We start from the raw sequence: 26,607 nt of genomic DNA on the forward strand, positions 1-26,607 counted from the left end.
ACACATCTAGACTTTAACCACGTGCTTCTCAAATTTTTAATTTAACTAAAGTGGCAGATCTTTACTCTCACATATAAAAGAAAATGTATAGGCAGAGCCGAGAAGTAAATCAAAGCCAAGGGAGAACTGACTTCAAGCTGGTACAAGTCAACAGAACACTTAGAAAGGAGTGAATTATTTTGACCTTGTGAAAAGGACCCCGGTTGGCCAGATTCTCATTTCACCCAAGACTTCCCTCCTTAGTTAGCTATTTCAGTTTTAGGTTCCAGTGGTCTCTATGCAAAAATAAGTTGGGTGGGGAAATCCTCTCCCTCCAGAGCTTCATGTTACTATTAGACTATAGAGTGACTTCCCTTGCTGACAGGCCCCATCTCCCACCCACATGGGACTGCTGCTTGCTTAGCGATGTCGAGTGTCAGTCAACCTCCTCCCACGTCTTCTATACCCCTCTCACTTCTGGTTCCTCTCACTTCTGTTCTACCGGTTGCACTCCTTCCACCTTTATGGGGTTCATACAGGTTTACTTTACTTTTTCTCTCCTTCATTCCTTCAGGAATCACTTATTTAGATGTCACATTTTCCTTACCTTCATCATTCTGTTCAGGTTTCTCTGCAGACGCTCCTCCGTCAATGTTCTTAGTGTGAGGTCCCCATGATTTGGCAGACTATATCAGTCTTTTCTGACCATTGTCAACTCGAACAGGACTCTCACTTTCTCCACTTAAACACGTGGTGCCTGAGTTATTTTCTCATAGCCTTAACAAATATCAAACGTTCACCTGAAACCAAGGGATCTTCTTCACACTTTCTGCTTGACAAAAAAAATTATTGCCTTCATTAGTCTGCATTAATTAAATAATTAATGACACATGTTTCAGGCTGATTTTAAGTATGAGTCTCTGGTCTAATTTATTTTTTCCCTTTTAGAACCAAATAAAGGAATAATCTCTTTCCCCTACTCTGATGCTCAAATCCAGCAGCACAAGGCCGTATAAAACTCAGCTCAGCTGATGCAACTGATCTTATTATTTCTGCCTGATGAATGGCTTTAAAAAACAGTAAAGGGGCCGGCCCCGTGGCCGAGTGGTTAAGTTGCACGCTCTGCTTCAGGGGCCCAGGGTTTTGCCGGTTTGGATCCTGGGCACGGACATGGCACCGCTCATCAAGCCATGCTGAGGCAGCGTCCCACATGCCACAACTAGAAGGACCCACAACTAAAAATACACAACTATGTACCTGGGGGCTTTGGGGAGAGAAAGGAAAAATAAAATCTTTAAAAAAGAACAAAACAAAACTGCACAGAGGGTCTGGCTCTGTGGCCAAGTGGTTAAACTTCCGCATGCTCCACTTGGGCTGCCCCAGTTTGTGGGTTTGGATCCCAGGCACGGACCTCCTTCACTCATGAGCCACATTGTGGAGGCATCCCGTATACAACATAGAGGAAGACTGGCACAGATGCTAGCTCAGGGCTAATCTTCCTCAAGCAAAAAAAAAAAAAAAAAAAGAAAAAGAGGAAGATTGGTAATGGATGTTAACTCAGGGTGAATCCTCCTCACCAAAAAACAAAACAAAACAAAAAACAAACAAACATAGTATAGAGTCTCTTACTGGTATCCCAAAGTCTAGAATAGTCTTCTGTGACTAGTTTCTCAGTGAAGTAAATTACTCTTCTATTTCTACATGGCTCTCATCATCTCATATGTTCTAGGATTAATACCACATACTACAGAAGAAGACAGCAGCACAGATTCAGGAGGAAGAAACACATTCTGTTGAAGTTGTGATTATCACACCGTTGAAATGAGAAGGAAACACAGCTCTCTTGCATCTTGGTCCTGCCTCTGGTCTCCAGAGGGTGATGTTGCACAAATGTTTGCTTTTGTTGCAAATTATCACCATCCACTTAGCCCCTCCTCCACGCAGCTGGTTCATGTATCCTCACTGATGCCTGTGTAGATAGGAACCTGTGATGAGACTAAGATCCAAACTCATTAAGGGAAAGAGTCTTTGAGCAGTTTTTAAAACTTATCAAAGCAAAAGAATTGTGCAGCTCAACACCCCCATTCCTCCTAGCTCTGAAGGCTCAGTGACCTCAGCTGCTGTCCTACCTGCTCCTGCTCCGGAGCCTGCAGCGTTTCCACTGCTCAGCCATGCTCCTGCTGCTCATCCCAGTGCTGGAGATGGTTTTTTCCCTGAGTAAGTAACATTCCATTCCCTTTCCTCCTTTCAGGAAAGTAATCATGTTCTAACTGAAATCCAAATAGAGACTTCTTTTCGTCATAGCTATATCTGCCCTGCTTTTACTTATACAGCATTGATGTTTCAGGAGGGACCAGAGCCCAGTCAGTGACGCAGCCTGACGTCCACATCACTGTCTCTGAGGGAGCCCCTCTGGAGCTGAAGTGCAGGTATTCATCTTCTCTTCCATCGTCTCTCTTCTGGTACGTGCAATATCCCAACCAAGGACTCCAGCTTCTCCTGAAATACACGTCTGGAAACAGCCTTGTTTCAGGCATCAAAAGTTTTGAGGCTGAATTTAAGAAGAGTGACACCTCCTTCCACCTGAGGAAACCCTCAGCCCATTGGAGTGACTCAGCTGAGTACTTCTGTGTTCTGGTGACACACAGTGCCTGGGACTGCAGGGGGAGCTGAACACAAACATCCTGAGACACTGGAACTTTCTGTGACTCAAGACTTCAACCTGGGGAGTTTTCAAGAAGATCTCTTTTTCTATGAAGGCCAATAGCGCAGGGTGGGCTGAGCCCTGGGGAGAGCTTGTCTCCCAAATAGTTGCGTCAATATCAGTGCTGTGCCATGTTCAGATAGACTTTGTAGATGGAGGTCTTCTGATGAATTTCTCCAGGAGGGACCAGCCCCCCCAACTCCCCACCCCCACTTCCACACTGATGAAAGGACATCATAAAGTGTCAGAGTTCTGAAGTGAAAAAGGCAAGAGCACCTTTACAAAAAAAAATCATTTCTAGCATTCATTATGATAATTAGCACTGGCTCAGGTGTTGATCAATACATGGAAAACTGAAGTCCTTGGTTATAATGTTAGCTGACAAGCTGTGCTGCATATATTCTCAACTGGGGCAACCTGCACAGCATAGATTCTTAATTAGTGCAGTATGGATTCTCAGCCTAGGTTTAAAGCTTAACTTCTAGCACATATATAGTATCCCGCTGTGTGATACTGACCTATCTTAAAGTAAATTAGACATTATGATCCCTAGATTTCTAATCTTGTGAGAATTACACAAAACTGAAGAACAAATTGAATGTAATTCTTAACGCAGTGTTGAAAATCTAGAAGCCAACAAATTGTAATTGTTTTTTGAAACAGTTATTCCAGTGATTTCCAAATTAAAAATTTGAGGCCACTAACCCATAAAAATACATCAAACACAGTAGATTAAACTGCTGAAAAAACTCTAAGACGCTTTGTTTTTAGAAGTCACACTAATTGATGATATAATAAAATTACATACTCAACAAAATTTCCAGCCTTTCAAGCTTATTAACAAACATCATAGGAAAGCAGAGCAAAGTTTACAATATCAGATATTACGTTAGTTTTAACAGGGATGTCCAAGACCAGGGAGCATTTTTATTTCCTCTCAAACACTTGTACCAAAACGTCAACATATTTAAGATATTTTATATACTATATGTATATATATACTCCAAATTGTCATTTGTGATTTGATTCATATAATAAGATCAAAAAAACTGCCCTCCAAGGTATAAAAAGTTTACACATACAGAAATTAAGCCTTCCTTAATTCAACATTTCATAACTTCTAGAGGCAGAAATTATGAAGTGAATAATTTCCCTTCTTAAAAAAATTTAGAATTACCTAAATCAAATTTTTAAAAATGAGATAAGGTAGGACTCCCACATTATTATAAATGTGTTTCTAGAGCTATTAAAGCATGAATTTAAAAATAGCTTATAAGAATAGTTCTATGAATCAAACAAAAAGAGGATAGACAGTCTATATTCAAAGATAATCAGACTTGGCTCTTTCGTCTCTCATTGCATCAAAAACTCATCTGTTTTCACTTTTATTTCTTCGGCTGCTACTGAGTCCTTAGTTTCTAGATCTTGGAGTGCCATTTCTTTCCATTTTTCTTTTGTTCCCCTTTTCACTTTTGTCTAGAGTTTTTCTGACAGAAGACCAGTCCTTTTCATTATGCCTTTCATGGTCCTTTAATCTGCTTTGGTCACGTTTTCCAGGGACAGGACTCTTACAGTTCTCCTCTTGGGCTCCTCCTTCGCTTGTCCTTCCCCAGGACTCGCCTTCCTCTTGGGCATCTTGTTGAATGCGGTGCTAGCAGTGGTCGTGGTGCTGGCTGAAGGTAGCCGGTTGATGGGAACTCAATCAAACACTTTTAACTTTCTTGTCATTTTACTTTATTGTGTCTCCTAAGCAGCAGAGAACTGGATTTTAAAATCATTCAGACTCTCTATATCTTAATAGGAAAATTTAGCCTTTTTATATTTATATATACATGCGTTTATTGGTACATGTTTATATACTTATTTAACTTATCTTACTTGGAGTAATAGTCATTTTAGGCCAAAGTGCCAAAGACTCTGTGGCTTATAAACAACAGGAATTTTTTTCTCACAGTGCTGGAGGCTGGAATTCTGAGATCAGGGACCCAGCATGGTTGGGTTCTGATGCGAGCTCTCTTCTAGTTTACAGACTGCTCACTTCTAGTTGTATCCTTACATGGCAGAGAGGAGAGAGAGAAGCAAGCTTTCTTGTGTCTTTTATGGGGGCACCAATCCCCTAATACAGACCCCACCCTCATGACTTAATTTCTTCCTTAAGGCTCCACCTCCTAATATCATCAGATTGGGAGATTAGAATTTCAACGTATGATTTTGGGGGGACACATACATTCAGTCAATAGCAAAAAGTGACAACGTTTGACATTAGAGAGCATCCCCTTCTTGAAATACTTTATTTGTGTTTAGAGAACCAACAACACTTTCTTGATTCTCCTCCTATAGTGTCAGCTGCTCCTTCTCAGACTCTTTGCTGGCTTTTTCTTCATCTTTTTGGTCTCCAAACATCAAAATGCCTTGGTCTCCAAACATCAAAATGCTTCAGGAATTTATTCTTGAAACTCTTTACTCTCCACCAATATTTTATCCAAGCTAATTTCATCCAGTCTTTTAGCTTTAAAAAACATTTAAATACCGGGGCTGGCCCGTGGCATACCAGTTAAATTCACATGCTCCACTTTGATGGCCCCAGGGTTTGCTGGTTCAGATCCCGGGCTTGGATCTATGCGCCGCTTATCAAGCCATGCTGTGGCAGGCATCCCACGTATAAAGTAGAGGAAGATGGGCATGGATGTTAGCTCAGGGCCAATCTTTCTCAGCAAAAGGAGGAGGATTGGTGGCAGATGTTAGCCCAGGGCTAATTTCCCTCCCAATGAAAAAAAATTTAAATATCAAAATTTATATCTGAAACCAGATGGCTCCTCTAATTTCTGGACCCATATATTAAATGGTCTATTTGATGTCTCCTTCTTAATCATCTGAAGATGATCTCTTGATTTCGACTCCTTCAGCTTCTGAGCCCTCCTTACTTCACACCTGTTTCATGTGGACTCTTCCTCACTTAGGAAAAAGGCAACTCCATTTACCAGTTTCTCTAATCCCCTTGGCCAGAAACCTTGAAGACACCCTTGTCTTCTCAATTTTTCTCACACTCCTATTTGATCCATTAGGAAATCCAATCAGCTATTTCTTCAAAGTACACCTAGAACTGACCACTTTTCACAGCCTCCACTGACCCCACCCTGATCCAAGCCATCCTCCTCTCTTGCTTGATTGATAGCAATAACGCTCACTGATCTCTTTTCTTTCTTCCCTGCCCCTCTTCAGTCTGTTCTCCACATAGCAGAGTGATCTTTTGAAAACATAATTTGGATCATGTGGTTTCTGTGCTGAGAACTCTCCAGCTTCCCATCTCCCTGAGATAAAAACCAAATTCTTTACTACAACCTACAAGGCTGTACTCCATCTGGGTCCCTGCCACCTCTTTGACGTCTGCTGTTGTCTCCCTTCTTACTAAATCTCTGCAGGCTCATGCACTTGCTGTTGCTCTAACATGGCAATCATTTTCCTGCCCCAGGGTCTTTCCAGCTGCTCATTCCTCTCCCTGGAGTGCTTTGACCCCAGGTAACCACATTGTTTACTCTTTCACTTCGTTCTGGCCTCTGCTAAGGTGATATGCTCAAAACATTTATTGCAGCATTTGGCGGGGAGTTGTAATAGTGGACAAACAAAAGAAACACACAAAGTATTTTTCAGAGAATGGCTAATCAAGCTGTGATAAACCCATTCTAAAGAATATTATGAAGCAGATGTGTTAACGTTGGTAGGTCATTAGGACATATAATTGAGTACTGTAACTCAGTTGCAAACTGCTATGGATTTGGACATTGTAGTCAGGTAAAAATGTATATATATATTTTAAGAATGTATTTATATCTCCTTTAAAAATAACAAATTAATAATAAAGATTAGGCCATTATACTTCATATCCCCCAAGGTCTTTCTACATCTCTGTCCATTTCCTCCTCTTTTATTTTCATCTAAGAAGCATCTCTATTCCACTCCCAAGCTAATACGTCTATTTAATCTCTTGATAACATTTCTTTCTATCTTTTCTAAGAAAAAGACAAAATGATCGTGTTCTTATTAAATCTTTGCCTGACTGTCCTCTCTTATAAGAGATGCCTTCTTATTTCTGGGTTCATTTTGGGATGCCACTTCGTATATGAACGCCCACACACACACATGTTTATCTTTCCTATTATGCTGCAAAGTCTGTGAGTAGAGACCACGTTGTATTCATTTTTTAATTTCTTAAGACCTAGCACAAAATCTAGCTTATAGAAGACCTTCCGTAAATTGCTGTGGACTTATTTTGAAATAGCCTTGAGAAATCACATTCAACACTACAGATGCAATTTGATGAAATATTTTAAGATAAATGCCATTAAATGGCTTTAAGATATATGCCATTAAGTGGCATTTTGAAGAAGAAAGCATTTTACTTAAAAAAAAGAGATCCTGATCCAGACTGAGAGTTCTTTTGCTCCTGATAATCTGTGGACGGTCCTCAGGAGAGAATGGAATGAGGGCTCTGGGGTTCTGGTGAGGCTGATGAGTAGTTGGCCTGATGGTTTTAGACCACTGGGAGGCTCTCCAGGCTTTACTCTAAATGAGGAGCTTTTTTCTCAAGTTCTGAGATACTTGAGTCTTCAGAGAAAATTTGAATGAGGGTTAGCAGTAGTTAGGGGAGCCTCTGAACTGGTCATATGTTATAAGGACAGAGGGGACTCTCCATATGTTCATCTGCGAGAATGGTGTGCTGCTGGGTGTAACAGAGATGGTTCCCCAAGCAGAACTGAGTAGAACCAGGACCGTGGTAAAGCTGGGAGCTCCAGAAGAAAACATCTACATCCCCTATACACAGTTTTGATTTTCATGACTAAAAATTCTGAAATATGAGCCTTCACTCTCACTTCAAAATTATTCCAATGATTTCTACCGTCTATAATACCTCTTCTGAGACAAAAAAAAAAGAAAACAAAACAGGAAAAAAGAGATGAGGAGATGAAATGGGAGAAAAATAATAACATGCATAGAGAAAAAGGAGAAAAGAGAGAAAAGAAAAGAGCGATTAGGAGAAAGAAACTGGCCACAGTTACTTAAATTTTGGCCTGTATTCATAGTCTCAGAGCAGAACCAGCCAGGTGTACCTGCAAGGTGTTGGGGGAAGTGTTGGACAGGAGGAGAAGGGAGATGGAAACGAGGTCGTGTAGTCATTGGATACAAGTCTTATTTCTCTTTCCATCAACAAAAATCTTGTCAGAGACATTGTATTTGTTCATGATGACCGTAAGTCTGAAGTTTACAGAATTCTCCTAATTTGATTAAGTTGTATTTATTCTTTTAAGAGAATTAAATTAATAAACAGTGCTCTCAGTAGGGTATTCTTTCTTCATGAGAACTTTCTTGTAAATGAATTCTGGATCACTTTTCAAGCTATGTGTCCTGATTTTTGGCTAAGGAAATTTGGTCACTGACCCTGATAATTTCTTCAGGCTATACTTGACCTAGATGAAGCCCTTGCTTCTCTCTGAGGTATCCTTTCCTTTCTCTACTCTCCTCCTGACAGTCTGATTACTGGGGAACTTTAAGTGGAGGCAATCCTGTGAGGCCGAAAAGCCTAGACGTTTCTGTGCCTGTGGTCAGCAATGTCGCAGAAAGCAGGGCGCTGATATCAGCAGCAATGTCAGTACTCTGCTGAAAAACTAGAAAAATATCTCTTTGCTCTCTGATCTCTCTTTCCTCCTCTTCATTAAGGACAGATGGGACTCAGCCTGCCTGTGACTTTCTTCTCAGCTATTTGGGGGCTAGAGGAGAGGCTTCTCAACAGAATTAGTTTCCTTCTTACAGGTCCACTGATCTCTGCAGGCCAAGCTCCCTCCATGATCTGTGGTTTTCTGCTCTTCATCCTGGAGCTACCTGTTACCTGACCCCAGATTCATATATGAGCCCTGAATGGGTTCCCTCACTTGAGTTCTCTTGAGATAGCCTGGCTGGTCACCACAGAAACTCCTTGGCTAAGCACAGGGGATCAGGGACATTTTCAACCTACCGTCTTTTTAGAAGTGCCTTCTTCCTAGGCCAAATGATCATTCCTTTATTTATAGCTTGTTTTAAAAAAATACTTGTAAAATGAAAATTCTAAAGGGCCGCTTCCTGGTGTGGTAAAGTTCAGACTCCATGAAAATGGATGGAAAATAATTTGATCTGGTGATATTTAAACATTTCATTGACATGCCTGTAAGGAAGTTTAAATTTCTATAAAGTGTGATCTATTAATATTTTCCCTTATGCTTTCTGACTGCCATGCTTAGAAAATTTATGACTATTCTAAATTTTATAAAAAAAAGTTTGTCTTTTATTTTAAAACATTAAATTTTATTTCATTTGGAATTTATTTTGTAACGGATATTAAGGTAGGCATCCAAATTTATTTGTTAATTTCTAAGTAACTCTCCATTCATGAAGTCACATTTTATCGAATATACCATCTTTTCCTCATTTTTATTGTAATTAAATTTCCGTAAGTAATTTGTTTGTTTGGACTTTGTATTCTGTTCCATTGACCTCTCTAGCTGGACCTCTCTAATAACATACTTTTTCAATTACTAGAGCTTTACGCTGTGTCTCATTAACTGTAGAGGAAATGCCTCTTCATTCTCTTTGAGAGTTTCAAGGCTTTCTGAAGACTGAGGTTATCTGCAATATCAAATTTGGCCTTTAGAGGAAGATGCTACACAAATTGAACTCGGTAGAAAGTTAGAAAGCAACGAGCCCTTTGAGGAAGAGCTTTTGCTTTACCCACTGAGTAAACTCACTCACCGCTCTGTCAGAGTGTCCATGTGGTTGAATTGTTTCCAGAAAAGAGCCTCCTGTCTCCTCACAGCTCAGACATGAAGCCCATCCTCATCTCAGTGCTTGTGATGATGTTCACACTCAGTGAGTAAAGTCTCTTTTTATTCTCTTTCTGTGGTCTTCTGATTTAGAATCAGTTTAAAGAAATATTCTCCTCAGTCTGCAAGACTCACCTGATCCAGACTTGGTGTTACAGGAGGAGCACGAGCCCAGACAGTGACTCAGCCTGAGGACCACATCTCTGTCGTTGAAGGGGCCCCAGTGCAGGTGAAGTGCAGCTACTCATCTTCAGTGAGTCCTTATCTCTTCTGGTATGTCCAGTACCCCAATCAAGGTCCCCAGTTACTCCTGAAACACACCTCAGTAGAGAGCATCAAAGGTTTCACGGCCAACCTTAACAAGGGTGAGAAGTCCTTCTATCTGAAGAAACCATCAGCTCAAAAGGAAGACTCAGCCATGTATTACTGCGCTCTGAGTGACACAGTGACTGGGTTTACAAGGGAAGCAGAGCACAAACCCTTCGGGAGTTACAGAAAATATTTCTTTGTCAGTTCTCTATTTGGCCACAGTGGGGCATTCTTTCTCTAGAGACTGACACTGAGTTTACCTCTTAGATATAATATCATCAGTTATCTGTAAGCTATAGCTTAACCTTAAAAATTTCCAGGAACTTTTTCATAATCTACTCTGCCTAATAAGTTTTCAAAATAGTAAGCGTATTTGCTCTGTCTAGTAGTACCTGGAAAAAGCACTTTTGAAATAAAAACAATATAGCACAGCATAAAAAAATCTTTTTTTTGGCCCAGAAAAGACCCTGGAACTGTCCAGGTTTAAAGCGGTACAGTCCCACCTCTCTGACTCCTCTGCCACCCCATCCACCCCACATGTATTCACCACCACATACTTAAGCACATTTCCTTACAAGTACCACACTGTTTTGTGACATGTGATTGCTGATCTTTCTGCATCTAATGTCTTTCCTCTCATGCACGTCACGGACTCCTACTAACTCAGTCAAGGCACAATCAGAGAAAAAAGCAGTAATTTGAACAAGGAAAGTTTAATGTAAAGAATTATTAATTAATAGCAGAGAATCAATTACTATTTTAAATGAGTTAAAATAACTGTAAAGAACATAGGAATAACATATGTAAGGAGAAGCCCTTATCTCTAGGACTAAGCCAGAGTTCCAAAGTAAGTAGCACAATGTAATACATGCCCCCTTCTCCAGCAGCAGAGATTCTCCTGCTGAATCTATGATTCAGACCTCATGGAGGGGTGTGTGGCTGTAGCCTGCTGGATGGTGGAGAAGTTTGCTGATGTGTCAGAGAAAAAGGCTGCCAAGGGGGAAGACACACACCAGGGTTCCCACAGAATTTACAGGAAACTGGCAAAGGAGTGGGGCTGAACTTGTTTCGGGTGCTCACGAAATTTTCAAGAAACCACCTGTGAGCTGTCACTGAACTTTGCTGGGAGTAAGTGTCACTGGTGTCCCACAGGCTGGCCAAGCACTGCAGGAAAAAGAAGTGAGGAAAACATGCCAGAACCAGGAAGAGAGGCCCCTTCCTTCTGTAGTGTCCTTCCAGTTCCCTCTACTGACAAAGCTTAATATCATGCCAGCCAGCAAAGGAGAAATGTTTACAAGGTCCAGGTCCAGAATCACAAATAGGACAATGAAGGGGGGATTTGGAATTGAAAGGCAATCAATTGATAACTAGCGCCTCTCATCCTTCTGGTTATTGGTCTTTCAAATGGACCCCTCCACACACATTTGAACTTCCAAACAACCAGGAAATGACTCTACGTTTCCATCTAACAAGCTAAATCAGTCCTTTAAACAAGTGAAGAAGTTCTCATCCTTTCCCCCAAATACGGAACCTCCTAAAACATTATTCTTCCAACAGTCACTATGGAGTTCTGACTATATATTAATTACTTCTAAAATTCAGAGGAAATTCCACAGAATCTGCTGTTGTATACAGACTAAGTTGTAAAGTTAGTCTCCAGGAATTTGTATATAAAATAATTACGGTGAGGGAAGAGAAAAAGACAATGGCATATAATAAAGCATATACTCCATCTTGTAAGCCAGAACCCCGTCTTTTCATGGGATTGTCTTCTAACTAATGTCATAACTGAATCAATACTCCTTTCTACATTTCAACAGACGAGTCACTTTTGGGACATGGGTAAATGGTAAGACTAGGTAATTCCATGGTCTTGTGCTCACTGCTGTAATCCTTTGCTGTGAAAATAGTTCCTTCATCATAAGAAATGCTAAGGGGACTATCTTGATGAAGTTAGGCATTCTGTGAGTTCATGAAGATGATGCTGGCAGAAGCAATGAGGAAAAATCCGTAAGTAAGTATTTTTGTCTATTCCAGTGATGAAAAATTTCAGCCATCACCATTACCATGGAAGATGTCTAATGCAATCAACATGTCACCATGTGTTTGGGCAGTCCCTCTGGGGAATGACATCATATTAGGGGCTCAGCATTAGTCTCCGTGGTTAACAGACTAGGCATTTGGTGGTATCATTAGCTAAGTAAAACTTGATAAGGAGAAATCAGTTCTTTTGAGATCATGCATAATTTCTATTCCTGCTAACAAGGCCACTTTGTTTCTGGGATCATTGAGCAAGCATTGGGGTGTCTGGGGAAAGAAGTCGACACATCCATAGAGTATATCATCTTGTTCATCATCAAGATCTTCCACTGAAGTGGTTTTCCCTTTGTCAGTATTCACAAGGAGCGTAATTATCTTGATTGTCTGCGCCCATTCTTAGAGGCCCATCCAGATATATCTTCCCTAGATTTCCTTGTCACTAGTCTTCCAATCCTGTTCCTTCCAAGTCTCTTACCATCCAGCAAAACCATTAGCAACTGACTATGAATCAATGTAGATCAGTACTTGTGGTTGTCTCTCACTCTAGATAAAATGGACAACCAAAATGAACCACCTGATGTTTGGGGGGATTTTCCTTCCCCATTGTCCTTCGATGAGGTTATAACAGTGCTGGTTTTGTGTGGTACAAATCCATTTCAAAAGTAGGCCTGGGTTTTTTCTTCTTCAGTTCACTGATTGCAAGGAACTCGTCGGGAGGCTATAGGCATGTATTAAGGGAGAGTAGAAAATATCAGAAAAGTTGGTGACAAAGGAAGCTGAGGCGTTTACTCATGCCACTTACCTGCACCTTCTAGGTCTGCCTGAGCCCAGTCTCTCATATACCGTTTTCACTTGATGATATATTTCTGCTGGGTGTGACCAACATTGTGGGCAAGTAGGTCAGACAACACTTGGTTCATGATGGTAGTTCAAGCTGCATGGCCATCTGTTCTCTGTTAGATATTCAGACTTCACCAAGGTCAATCAGCAAGTCAGAAGCTGTTTCTCAAAAGGAGAATAGTTACTTGAAGAAAAGGGCATATATTCTCCCTAAACACTAGAGGACTAGGCTGTGATTCTCCTTTTGGTGTTTCCCAAAGTTTCCATCCTGTTTGCCATGGAAACTTCAAATACCTCTGTTGGATCTGCTGGATTATAAGACCAAAGTGGTAAAGTAGATTGCACTGAAGATTGAACCTACTGTACAGTTTCCTCTTCCAAATTTTGTGCCTCTTTTCCTGTGGCAGGTGGTATGTGGTACAGCCATATGTCTTTCACCTTAGAGGGGATTTCTCAACATTTTCTGGACCAGTGGACCCCTAGAAACTTCACTGAGGTGACAAGTCCTTGAATTGTTGTGGTGTTTATCATTCCATCTACTGATTGTTCAATTTCCAGCCCAAGTAGCTTCTTATATTTTAAGCATCTCATGACTTCTGGAGCTACACCTTCACCCTCCCTTTCTAACAACTGTACAATGGGGATTTATTTTCACCCTGGCACCTATCACAATGCATTAAAACTTTATCTTGCCTTCTCTTCCTGTTGTGCCAGAGGCTCCAGAGAAGAGATATGGTGTTCTCTCTGGTTTTTATCCAACCTTCTAACACAATTTTCAGCACACAATATGTACTTAGTAAAGGAATGCTAAATAAATTCATATAAAAATAAATATAAAAAGTAACAATTCTTTTTCTTGAGACAACCATCATGCTCAGTATACCGCAAACATGCTTTATGTTTACTCCCTATTTCATCACACAGAATGTTAAGAAGATAAATACACAAGGGTCAAGATTTAGTAAATTTTTTTTTACTTATTCATCAATGGCATTTTTAAGTAATTTTTTTTTCCTTTGCAAGTATGTGATGGTGATGGATACATACAATAACTACTAGAACATTTTGGTGTCATTGATTTTACTCGTGTCAAGATATTAGCAATTTCATTTGCACCATCAATGTCAACATCAACATAGTGAAAAACCCAAATAATATCTTAGCATTATTATTAAAATAGGTTTTACCTTGCAGACCACCTGAAATACTCTTGCAATCTTCTGGTGATCCACAGACACACATTTTGAGAAGTGCTGTTCTAGCATTTACTGTTTCAGTGGGAACTAACCTGATTCTCTCTCTGGTAGGTAATTTTCCTTTTCTTGGTCTATCTTAAAGCTTATAAGATTTTACCACTTACTTGGGATTAAAAAAATTGGGTGTCAAATTGAGAGAGCTGACTAAATGTCTGGTAGGATTGGAGGCAGGGACTTCACCAATACATAACTACGTCCTATTAACGTTTGTGAATCCAATATATAAAGAGCATAATTCTCAAAAGTTCGGATAGGAAGGAAAAAATACTGCTTCTCCAGATTATATCTTTTCAAAGGCTATATAAATGATAGGATTCTTGAATCTGTTTTAGTTTGAAAATTCTTTCTTTTTCTAGTCAGTATTAAATTTAAAAATCATTTCTCAAGCAGTACAAACCTTATAATTTACATCTTTCTATTACTATTAATTAATTAACACCGATTCCTATTAACATATAAAATATAAATTTATTCTTTGTTTTAGGTTGCTTTTAAAAGATGTTTAGTTTTCTTAATTTGCTTAAGTTTCCTCACAGACATTTAACTCTTGGTATTATGAGTAGAATCTTTCTTTTATATTATACTATTATAAGATTATTGTTAGGATATCATTTAATGGATATTTATGAACAATCTTATCCTTTCCCTTAACTTTAAAACAAATGACATTTATTTTTGACTATTGAGTATAACATTTGCTGATATATTTTGAATAGATATGCTTTATCTTGCAACAGGATTAGATATTTTATTTTTAATTAGTTGAGACTTTCTATCAGGAATATATTTTGAAGTTTACTATTTTTTGTTATCTTCAAGGTTATATGGATATTGTTTTTTTCAACTTGAAGAACTATGTTAATGGATATTCTAATGTTGAACCATCCTTGAATTCCTCTAATGCAGACTATTTGTTATAGGCATATTTTTTCACCCATTTCATTTTTGAATGATAAATGAATTCTCCTGGTTTAAAATTCAAAAGGCACAATGAAAAGTTTCCCTTTCACCCCACTTAGCTAACCTCACAGTTCTCCTCCCCAGGGAACAGTAATGTTTCTGGTTCTTTTTCTTCTTCTGGGTATACATTTTGCATATACAGCCAAATACATATAAATATTGAGAGAACTAGATTCTTGCTTGTAAGACGTGGACAAGTCCCTCAATTTCCCAGAGCCAGGGGACGTCTTTTAACTACTATTCTAAATTTCCTCACAAACCTTTCAGAGCTATCTGGCAAAGAACAGATTAAAACTTTAGCTTCTTAAATAGGTTCTTAAATATTCTTAAGTAACATAAATTCCTTACTCAAAAAGTTTTAATATTTCTTTGTTTCCTACTGACAAATTATCCATATTTATTCTGGCAGTCATCCAACCCAAGCCATTTTCTCGACTCATCTCCTAGCACTCTCTAACACATACATTGCTCCAGCCAACAATCTCTTTCTTTCTTCTTTGACCAAGGAAGAAATAACAGTTTCTTCATTTCTTTCCCTCTTCCCCATCTCTCACTCTATTTTATGCACAGGATATCTTAAAATCAAATTTTGAAAATGTTTATAAAATACCCTAGAGGATGTTTGCCATTCTTTTTGACTGCTCAGCATCAGGATCCATTTTCTTGTAACAACAGTAATTTTTGAGTCATTAGTAAATGTCAGCCCCTGTTCCAAGTAGCATTTTATTTTCTTGTCAATAACTTCAAAAAACTCTAAAAAGATAGTATTATTAATCATCATCCACATTTTACAGTCAAGAGACTATAGGCACAGAGGGCATAAATAACTACTGAATGAGTAGATCTAATCTCAGCTTTGATGGCCTGACTACTGTGGGGACTGGAATTGGCCACCCCAAGATATGTCTCTTCGGCATCAGGATTATTTGAGGCTGATTGCTTTTGATAAACTGGGACAGGGAAGGAGGCTCTGAGGAGTAGAACTTGCTTGCCCTTTGTTAGGAGACATTTACATTGTAAAGGAAATCTCTATCTGTAAAGGTGCCTCCCTCTCTGTACCAGGAAGAAGAAAGGAGATGACCTTGTCTCTAGAAACTCTTAATCAATGGGGAAGGCAAGGACTTAAATCTGCATTTGTTTATTGTGCTTGTCTGGTAACCTCCTGTAACTGACTTCTCTCCCCCTCCCAATGTTGGCATTTCTTTAAGGATTAAGCATCTTTCCTTAGGCTAGGAACTGATTGCTGCGCTCACCTGTGACCACACAGCTCAAGACAATAGACTTGCCTCCTGCTGTGTCCATCAAGCACTGTGCTGACAGGGCAATCTTGTGACTATTGTGGGAGGGACATTTCAATCATATGTGAATCACCCTGTTTGGGGGTATATAACCACTCTGTGCACCCCACTTCTTCGGTGCCCTTTCTTCCTTTGGGAAGAAAGGCCCCGGGCCATGGTCCTCATAAAGCTTTGTTTAATTTTCTCCTGCTATTCTGTCTCATGTGAATTTAATTTGTTCTCTGGCCAGACGAACCTAGGTAATGGAGAGGAAAGGTCTTCCTCCCCTGCACCACAAAGCTTCTTCTCCTGATTGCTACTGCCTCCTGCCAAAGAAACTGAAAATATCACGTACTCACTGTTATGGGATGAATTGTGTCCCCTCGAAGCTCATATATTGAAGCCCCAACCCCCAGTACCACAGAATGTGACAGTATTTTGGAGACAGGTCCTTGAAAGAGGTAATTAAGTTAAAATGGGGTCATTAGGGTGGACCCTAATCCAAGATGACTGGTGTCCTTATAAGAAGAGAAGATTAGGAAACAGACAACATACACACAGAGGGACGACCACGTGAAGACACAGCAAGGAGGTAGTCATCTGAAAACCACAGAGAGAGACCTAAAAAGAAACCAAACTGCTGACACCTTGATCTTGGACTTCTAGCCTCCAGAATTGTGAGAAAATAAATTTTTGTTGTTTAAGCCACTCAGTCTATGGCATTTTGTTTTGGCAGCCCTAGCAAACTAATACACTCATATATCCACTCTACTCTGCAGATAACTCATGTGGGCACATGAACTTTCTCAAACTTGGACTGAAGAGTTACTTATGAAGAAAAGGAAAGAGTGGTGGTAACTGCAACAAGATGCAGATTCTAGTTCCAGGAGAATAGGGGCAGCCGTTTTGCAGCTGTATAGTGTCCTGTACTAGCAACCTTGAAAGCACGACCTGCAGAGGCTGGAGCTTAGAAGAGAAGCCCATGGGACACTCAGAGGAACAGTTCTTCAGACTGATCTTTTATTTTGTTCCTGACTCATCAGCTTTTGAGTCCAGTTCTCGAACCCTATTGGAGATTCTGAGGCAAATCCAATATTAATTAACTTATTCCTTTTCTACTTAATTCAGCCATAGTCAGTATCTTTTGCTCACCAATAAGAACTCTGATTTATAAACAATCTAATTCCAGCATTAGGCAAATTCAACAAAAAAGGGAGCTCACAGATTCATTATCTGAGGTGATTGTAAGAAACCTAACAGTGCCTCTCAGAGGTATTCTAGAAACACTGGGCACAACATTCTTTCTTCCTTGAGTTCTTACCTGAATTAAACTGCATCTGTTTTTGCTTTAGGGTGGAACTGGAGTTCAATGAAAGCAGAGAATAGAGGAGCTTTGTAACATCTGAATCTGCTCTGTACACACTTCACATTTCAGAGCACATGCTATCAGCAGGATAATGCTGCCAGAAGCTGGCAGTGCCTCTCTCTCCTCAGACTCACTGGGTTTGAAATCAACATGTGTATATTGAAAGCAAAGGTTGAGCTCGAGTCTGATTGGCTAAGTAAGAAACCTGAGACTCTCTGGGATCCAGAGGGACTAGATAAATATATCTTGTAAAGAGAGCTAATTTTAGACTCAGGAATCTGGCTCGATTTCAGGCCCCAGAGCTCAGTCTTCTGTGATCCCAATAAGGAAGAAGAATGGAGAAACTCCTGGGAGTGTCTTTGGTGATCCTATGGCTTCAACTGGCCAATGAGTTGAGGCTCTTGGTGATGGGAACAGGGTGACCGAAGTTCAGAGCCCACAAGACTGAGGGACAAAGTCTCCTTGTTAACTTGGAAATGTACCAGAACATTATGGAAGGAAATGTAAACACTAGAGAGTGGAAATGCAATGACTGACACCTCATCTCTGACCTGTGTTTCTGTCTAGGGGTGAACAGCCAACAAGGAGAACAGAATCTTCAGGCCCTGAGCATCTCAGGGTGCTCAGAGGGTGAAAATGCCACCATGAACTGCAGTTATGAAACTAGTATGAACAGTTTACAGTGGTATAGACAAGATGCAGGTAGAGGACTTGCATGACTGATTTTAATACGTTGAAATGAAAGAGAGAAACCTGGTGGAAGACTACGAGTCACGCTTGACACCTCCAGCAAAAGCAGCTCCCTGTCCATCACGGCTTCCCAGGCTGCAGACTCTGATGCTTACTTCTGTGCTGTGGAGGCACAGCATTGACCAGGCACCTGCAGCCCCTACACAAACTCTGCCAGAGCTGCCTCTTAGGAGTCCCCACAGTGGGTAGAGGTGGTGGTTACATCTTCCCATGAAAGAGAGTCTACAAAGAGCTGGCACCATGAAAGGGAGGCCCTCTCAAATCGCGATTTTTTTGGAAGCACCTTGGACTAAGGTAAAAGGCATGAGATTCAGAATGGGAAACTGAAATGCCAGATTCACTTCTGCCAATCCTGGCTACATGACCTTAGGCACATCATCAGCGTAGCAGCTTTCGATTCCCTCACTTAAAATAAAGGAATTGGACCGATGAGCCCTAAAGACCTTCAAGCAAAGAAGAAAAAAGTAAACTCTGGACACTTGTGGAGAATGAAGAAGTACTTCTCAGTATTAGAGGTCTTGTCTGTCATGCGTGCAGTGCCCTCAAGACTTTAGTGGGTCCTCGAGATGCATGAGCTGACCCTTTCCTCTAATTCCTGTATAGGAAACAGTAGATTCATCAGGGCTTAGAGTTAGAAAAGATCTTAGGACTCTTTCAACCAAACTTTTCATTTTAAAGCTGAGGAGTGGATACGTTGTGTGTTGATGGGGACAAGGATCTGAATCTTAGGAGTCGGGGAGACAAATCTGATTCTGCCGTTTACTAGTTGTGTAATTTTCGAGACTCAATTTCTCCGTTAGTAAAGTGGGAACTTATAAGAACGTCATAATTTTTCCCCATCCCAGTAAGACATGTATGTTCTCCACTGCTAGGTCCTGAAGTATTGTTTTGTGAAAGTAGGTAATTTTATTATCAAAGGCATAATAATTTTCCATCCATTTATTCTTGCTCCTAGCAAGAAATATAAAGGCTGAATATAGTTTTTTAATGCAGTTTTGATACTACTGAAAATGTGTGTATGAAGAAAATGAGGGCATTTGTGTTTATCTGCGTGTTTGGTGAAAAAGATGGGGGAGGTAAGGGAGATGTTGTATATGGCCCTGTTTCCCAAATGCCAGACCTTCAACCAGCACCATCACCTGTATCAGAATTACCTAGAGCACCTTTGGAGATCTGATTACCAGGCTCTACCCCAGCTTATTCAATCAGTTTCTGATGAAATGATGAATTTGTGTTTTTAATGAACATCATCTCTATCAGTTAGAGATTGACTCAGCTTAAAGTTATAAAACTCAAGTAGTAGTATTTTTAACAGGGTAGGGTTTATTTTAATGTACATAAAAATGCTCTATCATATGTGACACTGTAATGCTAGCTTCACCATGTTGCATCTTTACAGTTCACTGTTGCTCATGCTTAAGATGTCACCCGTTTTTATACTTTTAAGAAACTGTTAGAGATCCGTCCACTTTATACGCCTTCTTGGCAGAAAGAAAGAGAAAGTCGAAAGGCAAGCAGGTCCATGCTGGCTGAGTCAGCATTTCCAGAAACTCCACCCAACAGCTTCTACTTAAGGTATTTTTTTTTTGATTCATAGTTACTAATTTTTGAAATGCCATATCCAATCTATCTCCCAGTCCTATTGAATTTGCCTCCTAAAAGTCTTCCAGAAGACATCACAACCCTCACAGTGCAATTCACCCCCACAATCGTAGTCAAAAGTCCACCTTAACCCCTTGCTCCCCTGCTCCCAGCACATTCGACACATCCCATCACTCCTCAATGTAGTGAGAGCGGTCTTGTCAGAGTGCAAATTTGAGCATGTCAATCACCTGGATCCCGATTTGTTCTTAGAATAAAGAAAAATTTCCTATTATAACCCAGAAAACCTTGTATAATTTAGGATCTTGCTACCTTTCCAAGTTCATTCTGTAATATGCTCCTAATCTCTTGCTCTCTCTCTTTCTCTTTGTCTTCAATAATTCTCATATTTTTTTTCTACTTCTTCTCCCCAAAGCCCCCCAGTACATAGTTTTGGGTCCTTCTAGTTGTGGTGTGGGGGACTCTGCCTCAGCGTGGCCTGACGAGTGGTGCCATGTCCAAGCCCAGGATCTGAACCAGCGAAACCCTGGGCCGCAGAAGCTGAGTGTGCAAACTTCACCACTCGGCCACGGGGCCTGCCCCATGATATTTGTTTCTTAAAAGCATCTTGTTCCTCCTTCATAGCCATTTTAGGAGATTTTCTTATTCTTTTTCCTTTTCCTAAAATTCTTTTTCCTCCCTTCAAAAGAAAAGAAACTAGTAAATGCCTGCTTATTCTTTTATATCTGCCCAAGTCAGTAGCTGAAGGAAGCTCAACGTGCACTTTTAGAATCATAGAGCTCTGCCTTTTCACACTTGCAGCTTTTCTTTTATTTCTTTGAGCATTTGATGAAAAGCTATTTCTACCACTACTCTGGGCTCCTTAATGACAGGGACCACCCTTGAATCCTCAGCACCAAAGTATCTTAGGCATTAAGATTATCAAATCTCCTTCTTTCTCCTTACTATCCATTAACTTATTTAATATATTTCCTTTGTTTTAAGCCCCTTAAAGAACTATGATAATATTGTAGTGAAAGAACAAACAAGAAAATGTGGCTGAGTTTCTACGATTGCAGTTCATGGACCTTTGGAGGTTTATGGGTAAATTTTGGGGGTAAAGCAGAGGTTGGCAAACTACAGTCCACATGTCAAAGCTGCCTACTACCTGTTTTTGTAAAGAAAGTTTTATTGGAAAACAGCCATGGTCATTTATTTACGCATTAACTATGGCTGCCTTATGTTATAGCAGCAGAGTGGAGTAGTTGCAAGAGAGACTTCAAAGCCTAAAATATTTACTATTTGGCCCATTGCAGAAAAATGTTTGCCAACTCATGGAGTATAGTAATTAAATGAGAATTCTTAGATTTGGAGTTTTCTGTTTGATGGCAACAAAATAAAATAATAAAGACATGTTTCTAATTATCTGCAGACCAACTTAAAATAGTCTGCTTAATTTTGATGCTTTTGTGTTCTTTATGTTATTTTTACCAAATTAAAGACAAATGAAACAATGGTACTCTACAAATAAAGATATCACAGTTGTTTAAATAGAGAAAAGTGTTCAGAAAATTTGGTTATGATATGGTACGTTGTACTACAGACAGGTCAAACCTAAAGAACCTAAATTCCCACAGTTACCGCCATGTTTCCATTGACAGGAGATGTATTACTCACATTCATTGTTTGAATGTATCAACTTGCAATTCAGTAGATGTAAGGGTAGCAGTCAATGCACAATATATATTTTTTTCAGAGTTGATTTTTTGGGTGCTTCATTAAATAATACAGTTGTATAATGGTGACTTAAATGGTATTTTTGGAAAGGAAAACTAAAAATGCTAGAAACTAATCACAATAATTCAGACAATAGTACATTAAGCTCCAAATTATTTCAATCAAGTGAGTTATTGGACTGCACACAGCTATAGCTTTCTTCTAATAAGCTTATACCAACTCTTTAGACTTCAGCAAAAGATAATCTCTCACATTAATATTTTAATTTGAATTTTACTGATTGTATATTTTGTATTTTTTGTTTGATTTGGTAATTATGTAAGACCTGTGAGCCTAAGAAGTTTATCCTTAACTTCATTTTTGTGTCTATTAAGGCACCATAATATTTTTTAAGCAGTCAGTATTAGAGTGTTCCCTTATATTACGATCTGTACCTTACTCAATTTTGAGAAACACTGAATGCGCCTGTTATCCAGGTCCTGGATCTGGCTCTAGAAGAAGCTGGTCACACCAGGGGTCTAGACATGTGCTCTCATAGAGACTACACTTCATAAAAGATAATTGTACCCACCAGACATGTCTACTCATTCATTTATTGACTCATTTTTCAGATTTTTTTGAGCATCTACTATAATCTAAGGGCCTGTATATTTTGAGAAATGGCTTACTGAGACCAATGAGATTAAGTCTCTGATCTCTGGAGCACCAAGTCCAGTTTGGAAAAGACACAACGATTCCAATATGATGCAGTGATGATAATGACAGACATGTGTACAAGGTATGGTGGGAAAAGAGACAGGCACATTCAGCCTGAAGTGATGGGTGAGTGCTTTCACAAGGGGGTGGCATGTAAATTGGTTCTTAAAGAATGACTAGAAGTTACCCAGGCAAAGGTAGGGGAGAGAAGAGAGGACATTCTAAGCAAAGGGGCTCATCCCCTGGTTCTAGAGGACCAGTGAGAGAATATGTCAAGAAGAGAACTCAGATCGTACTTTTTTACACTCTCATTCCACCCTAAAGTGCCAAAACTAGCTTAATACTCAGTGTGAACAGACATTAGATGCTGGAACCAGGAAGACACACGGGAGACACATTGCTCTGCACCTTTAAGAGGGTGACAGAAAAATTCGAAGATATGAAGCAGGCTGCAGGGACAGAGGAAGAACCACAAGAGGGCGCTGCCCCCCAGCGGGTGGTGTTTTCACACAAATTCATCTTCCACCTCCAAGCGCACCTCATTTTTACAGCCTGTGACATGATCTTGCAGAGAAGTTGACTTGCTTCACACAGGAGCCAAGATTTTCTAGAGGATCGACCAAAGGATCAAGAAAATAGAGGAACAGCCCTCTCAGCTTTGGTGTATTCCCAAACAAAACCTGCTGCTGTTTCTCCCCCAGCCATGCTGTCTGCCTCCTGCTCGGGACTTGTGATCTTGTTGATGTTGAGTAAGTAAAATTTACTCAAAATTTCTAAGGTGTTCTATTCCTTGGTTTTAGGATGACTTTTAATCCCTAACAAACTGGAGACTACCCTCTTACATTACCAATATAACAAAGCCTTTACTTTTTTTTTTTAGGAGGGACCAATGGAGACTCGGTGACCCAGACAGAAGGCCCTGTTATCCTGCCCGAGGGGGCACCTCTGACCCTGAACTGCACCTACCAGAGCAGCTATTCTTTTTCCCTTTTCTGGTATGTCCAGTATCAAAACAAAGAGCCTCAGCTCCTCCTGAAAAGCTCATCAGAAAACCAGGGGGCGGACAGCAGAGGTTTTCAGGCCACTCTTAATAGGAGTGACAGCTCCTTCCACCTGCAGAAAGCCTCAGTGCAGATGTCGGACTCGGCCGTGTACTACTGCGCTCTGAGAGACACAGTGAGGGGGATTCAGGGGGAGCTGAGCACAAACCCAGAGGGTGCAGGTGGGCCTGGCTGTGGCAGCCCTGGGAGGGGTGTTCCCTTCTCTCCAGTGTTCTGTTCTGGAGGCTTCCTCACAGTACTTCCAGCTCTGATGCCTCAGAGCCAAGGAGCCTTGGAATTCTTGGATGAGTCTGCAGAGAGGAATTAGGGGAGGGACAGTGTAAAGAGGAACCTAAACCCTGTTCTCCAGAAACGCCTCTGTTTTCAGTGCAGCCTCTTTCCCCAAGATGGTGTACAATTCCTGGGAAGTGACGTTAACTCTGCTCCATGACAGTTCAGTTGGTATGTACTAAAATATTTCACAACCTATTCATGAAAATTCTCAGGGCTTGTAGTTCATGGACTAATGTGTGACCTTGAAGCTCGTCCATTGCTTTTACAGTTCAGGCCAGGATCCTGTGTCTTGCTGAGTTTCACCTGCAGAAACTCCATCTCCAGTGACTGAAACCCTTATCCTCTCTTCCCTTGAATTTTCCTTCCCTAGAGGTCTCTCTAGAAACACTGCTGCCTGAGTAAGTTCTATGAGGAGAGCTTCCTGAGATTTTCCTTATGTCGAGGGCACTGGTTTCAGAACAGCCCAGTCAGTAACAGCTGCGTTCATTGCGTGTCTTGCTCGCACTGTGCTGACACACCTCCATGCTTCTTCCTGTCATCACAGCAGCTCTTTACTGTGACACTAAATAATGATCTGGATTCTGGACTTGAGGATCTGTGCTATGAGGAATTCTGGATTCTGGACATGAGAAGACTATGTAACTTAATATATTATTTTATCATTACATTTATGCCTGTGATCCTTCTGAAGTGTGTCAAATTCAGTGGCCAAGAAAACACTCAGGTGTCTGTTTATAAGACAGAAGGATATTCATGGACTCTTGTTCACTGGGACCCCAAATGGCTAAAATAATCTCAAGTTTCTCCACACCAGAGAAACACAAAGTAGAGAAATGTTCACCTTTCACTAACCCCTGAGGGGATGTAGCTCACTAAGAGAAACTTTTCTGGACATTCTGGAATTCTGTGAGCCTCGTTTGTCCTTTTTCCATCTTTCATGATGCTGTGGGATTGACAGGTGCAAACATGGGTTTTGCAGGGTCTGGTGCTTCTTCGATTTCTGAGGCTCTCTTTAAGAAAAAGAAAAGAAAATTACAAATACAAGTTTCTGGGACCCAGGATGATAAGAGGGCCTAAAATATAAGCCTGATTTGCTTTAAGGTAAATCTGACTCTGGGATCCCACAGAGATCATCGTCCTCCGTAAGACTGAAATACTAGGATAGTCTGCGTTTGTCCCGACCTCTCCACCCACCAGTCCTCCTTTATACTCTAGCACTAGATCTATTATTGCGTAGTTTGAGCTCTATTTTTTTTAAAAAGCAGCTTTATTGAGATTTGCATATCATAAACTTAATCCGCTTAAGTGTAAAATGCAGTGATTTTTAGTATGTTCAGAGTTGTGCAATCATCGCCAATATCTAATTCCAGATCACCACCCACAAAAACCCTGCACCCGTTAGGGTCACTCCCCTTCCCCTTTTCCCCCAGCTGCTGGCAACCACTAATCTACTTTCTGTCTCTATGGATTTGTCTATTCTGCACATTTCATATAAATAGAATCATGTAGTAAATGGCCTTCTGTGTCTGGTTTATTTCATATAGCATAATCTTTTCAGGGTATATCCATGTATCAGTACTTCACTGCTTTTCATGACCACATAATAGTGCATTGGATGAAAATCCCTTATTTTCTTTATCCATTCATCAGTTGATGGGCATTTTGGTTGTTTCCGCTTTGGGGCAATCATGAATAAAGCTGCTATGAGTGTTCATGTACAGGACATCTGTTATTTTAAACTCTAACATATTTTGAGTTAGAAGTTTCTGTTAGTTTTGTTTTGCTTTGTTTGGTACCAACATTTCTTTATGGATATAAAATGAGCTAATATATGAGAAAATACCCTTTAAAAATAATGATTTGTGTCAAAGTGAGATACTATTCCTCAAGCAAAAAGAGGAAGATTGGCAACAGATGTTAGCTAGGGGCAATCTTCCTCACCAATAAATAAATAAATAAATAAAACAAAAAAGGGCAACAAGAAAACCTATTAATCTTGTGTTGGTTTTATTGAGGTGGGAAAATTATCTAGCTATCTTCAAACCGAATAGGTGATTATATTGATGAATTATTAAGTCTTCAGAATCATTCATACATTTCTACACTCATTATCATGTAGAATGCTTTAACTTACTGTAATAAGAATGACATTGATTTTTCTCAAAAATAGTATCATTACTCAATGAAGTAGAATGAACTGTTTACCTTAGATTTCTTTCCATAATCATACTAATGACCACTTGCACAACAGAATAGATGTGAAACGTTCCTCAAACTATCTCTCTCTGGCTTCTCTCTTTTTGTGACGTCATTGTGGTTTTTTGCAAAGCATCTAAATGTGTTACTCTTACTTACAAGCTACCTACAGAGGGAGACGTTTAAAGGGGGAATTACCCTGACTTATCAAGTCTCTTGCCTTCCCTTTCCCCTCCAGCATCCAGGGCCAGGATAACAGCTGCCACAGCAACCAGTATCCATCTGGCCTTGAACAGCATCCATTTCCTGTCCAAACGTTTATGCTTTTTACAGATATTACAACAGTTGTTCAAGAACAAAGATTTTTATTTTTCGCTCCACACACATTTTTAAAACCTCTGAGTTAGTTGTCAACATTTAAAAATCAGACATCCCGTTGAAAACTGGATTTCTAGTTTCTCTATAAAAATTGGAAGATCTCAGAACACAAGATCCTCTGGGATAGAGGTCAAAAGTTTTGTGTGAATACATAATGACTTTGATGCAGCCTCATTTTATTTTTAAAATCTATGCAAATTTGCTGTTCACAATATAAATTAATCTAAAAGTAAAATTTTAAGTTAGTTATAATATGTAAGCTAATCCACAAGACAAACAAATCTGAATGAACAGCTCATTTAACTATGCCTATTTTCTCCCTGTGATATCATATACCAGGGGGAGTATCCTGG

General features: G+C 39.9%; 2 gene segments (V, D, J or C); both read left to right on the plus strand.

Annotated features, from left to right (window-relative positions):
• Window positions 1–405: 405 nt before the first annotated feature.
• Window positions 406–2,652, plus strand: LOC103542138 (T cell receptor alpha variable 8-2-like). The segment is given in 2 exon segments: window positions 406–518; window positions 2,313–2,652. Coding segments are annotated over 2 exon segments (453 nt in total).
• A 20,188-nt stretch (window positions 2,653–22,840) lies between these two features.
• On the plus strand, window positions 22,841–25,197 carry LOC103542137 (T cell receptor alpha variable 18-like). The segment is given in 2 exon segments: window positions 22,841–23,095; window positions 23,227–25,197. Coding segments are annotated over 2 exon segments (534 nt in total).
• Window positions 25,198–26,607: the final 1,410 nt, after the last annotated feature.

This window comes from Equus przewalskii, chromosome 1 (genome assembly GCF_037783145.1).
Source record: "Equus przewalskii isolate Varuska chromosome 1, EquPr2, whole genome shotgun sequence".
Classification (NCBI taxonomy): Eukaryota; Metazoa; Chordata; class Mammalia; order Perissodactyla; family Equidae; genus Equus; species Equus przewalskii.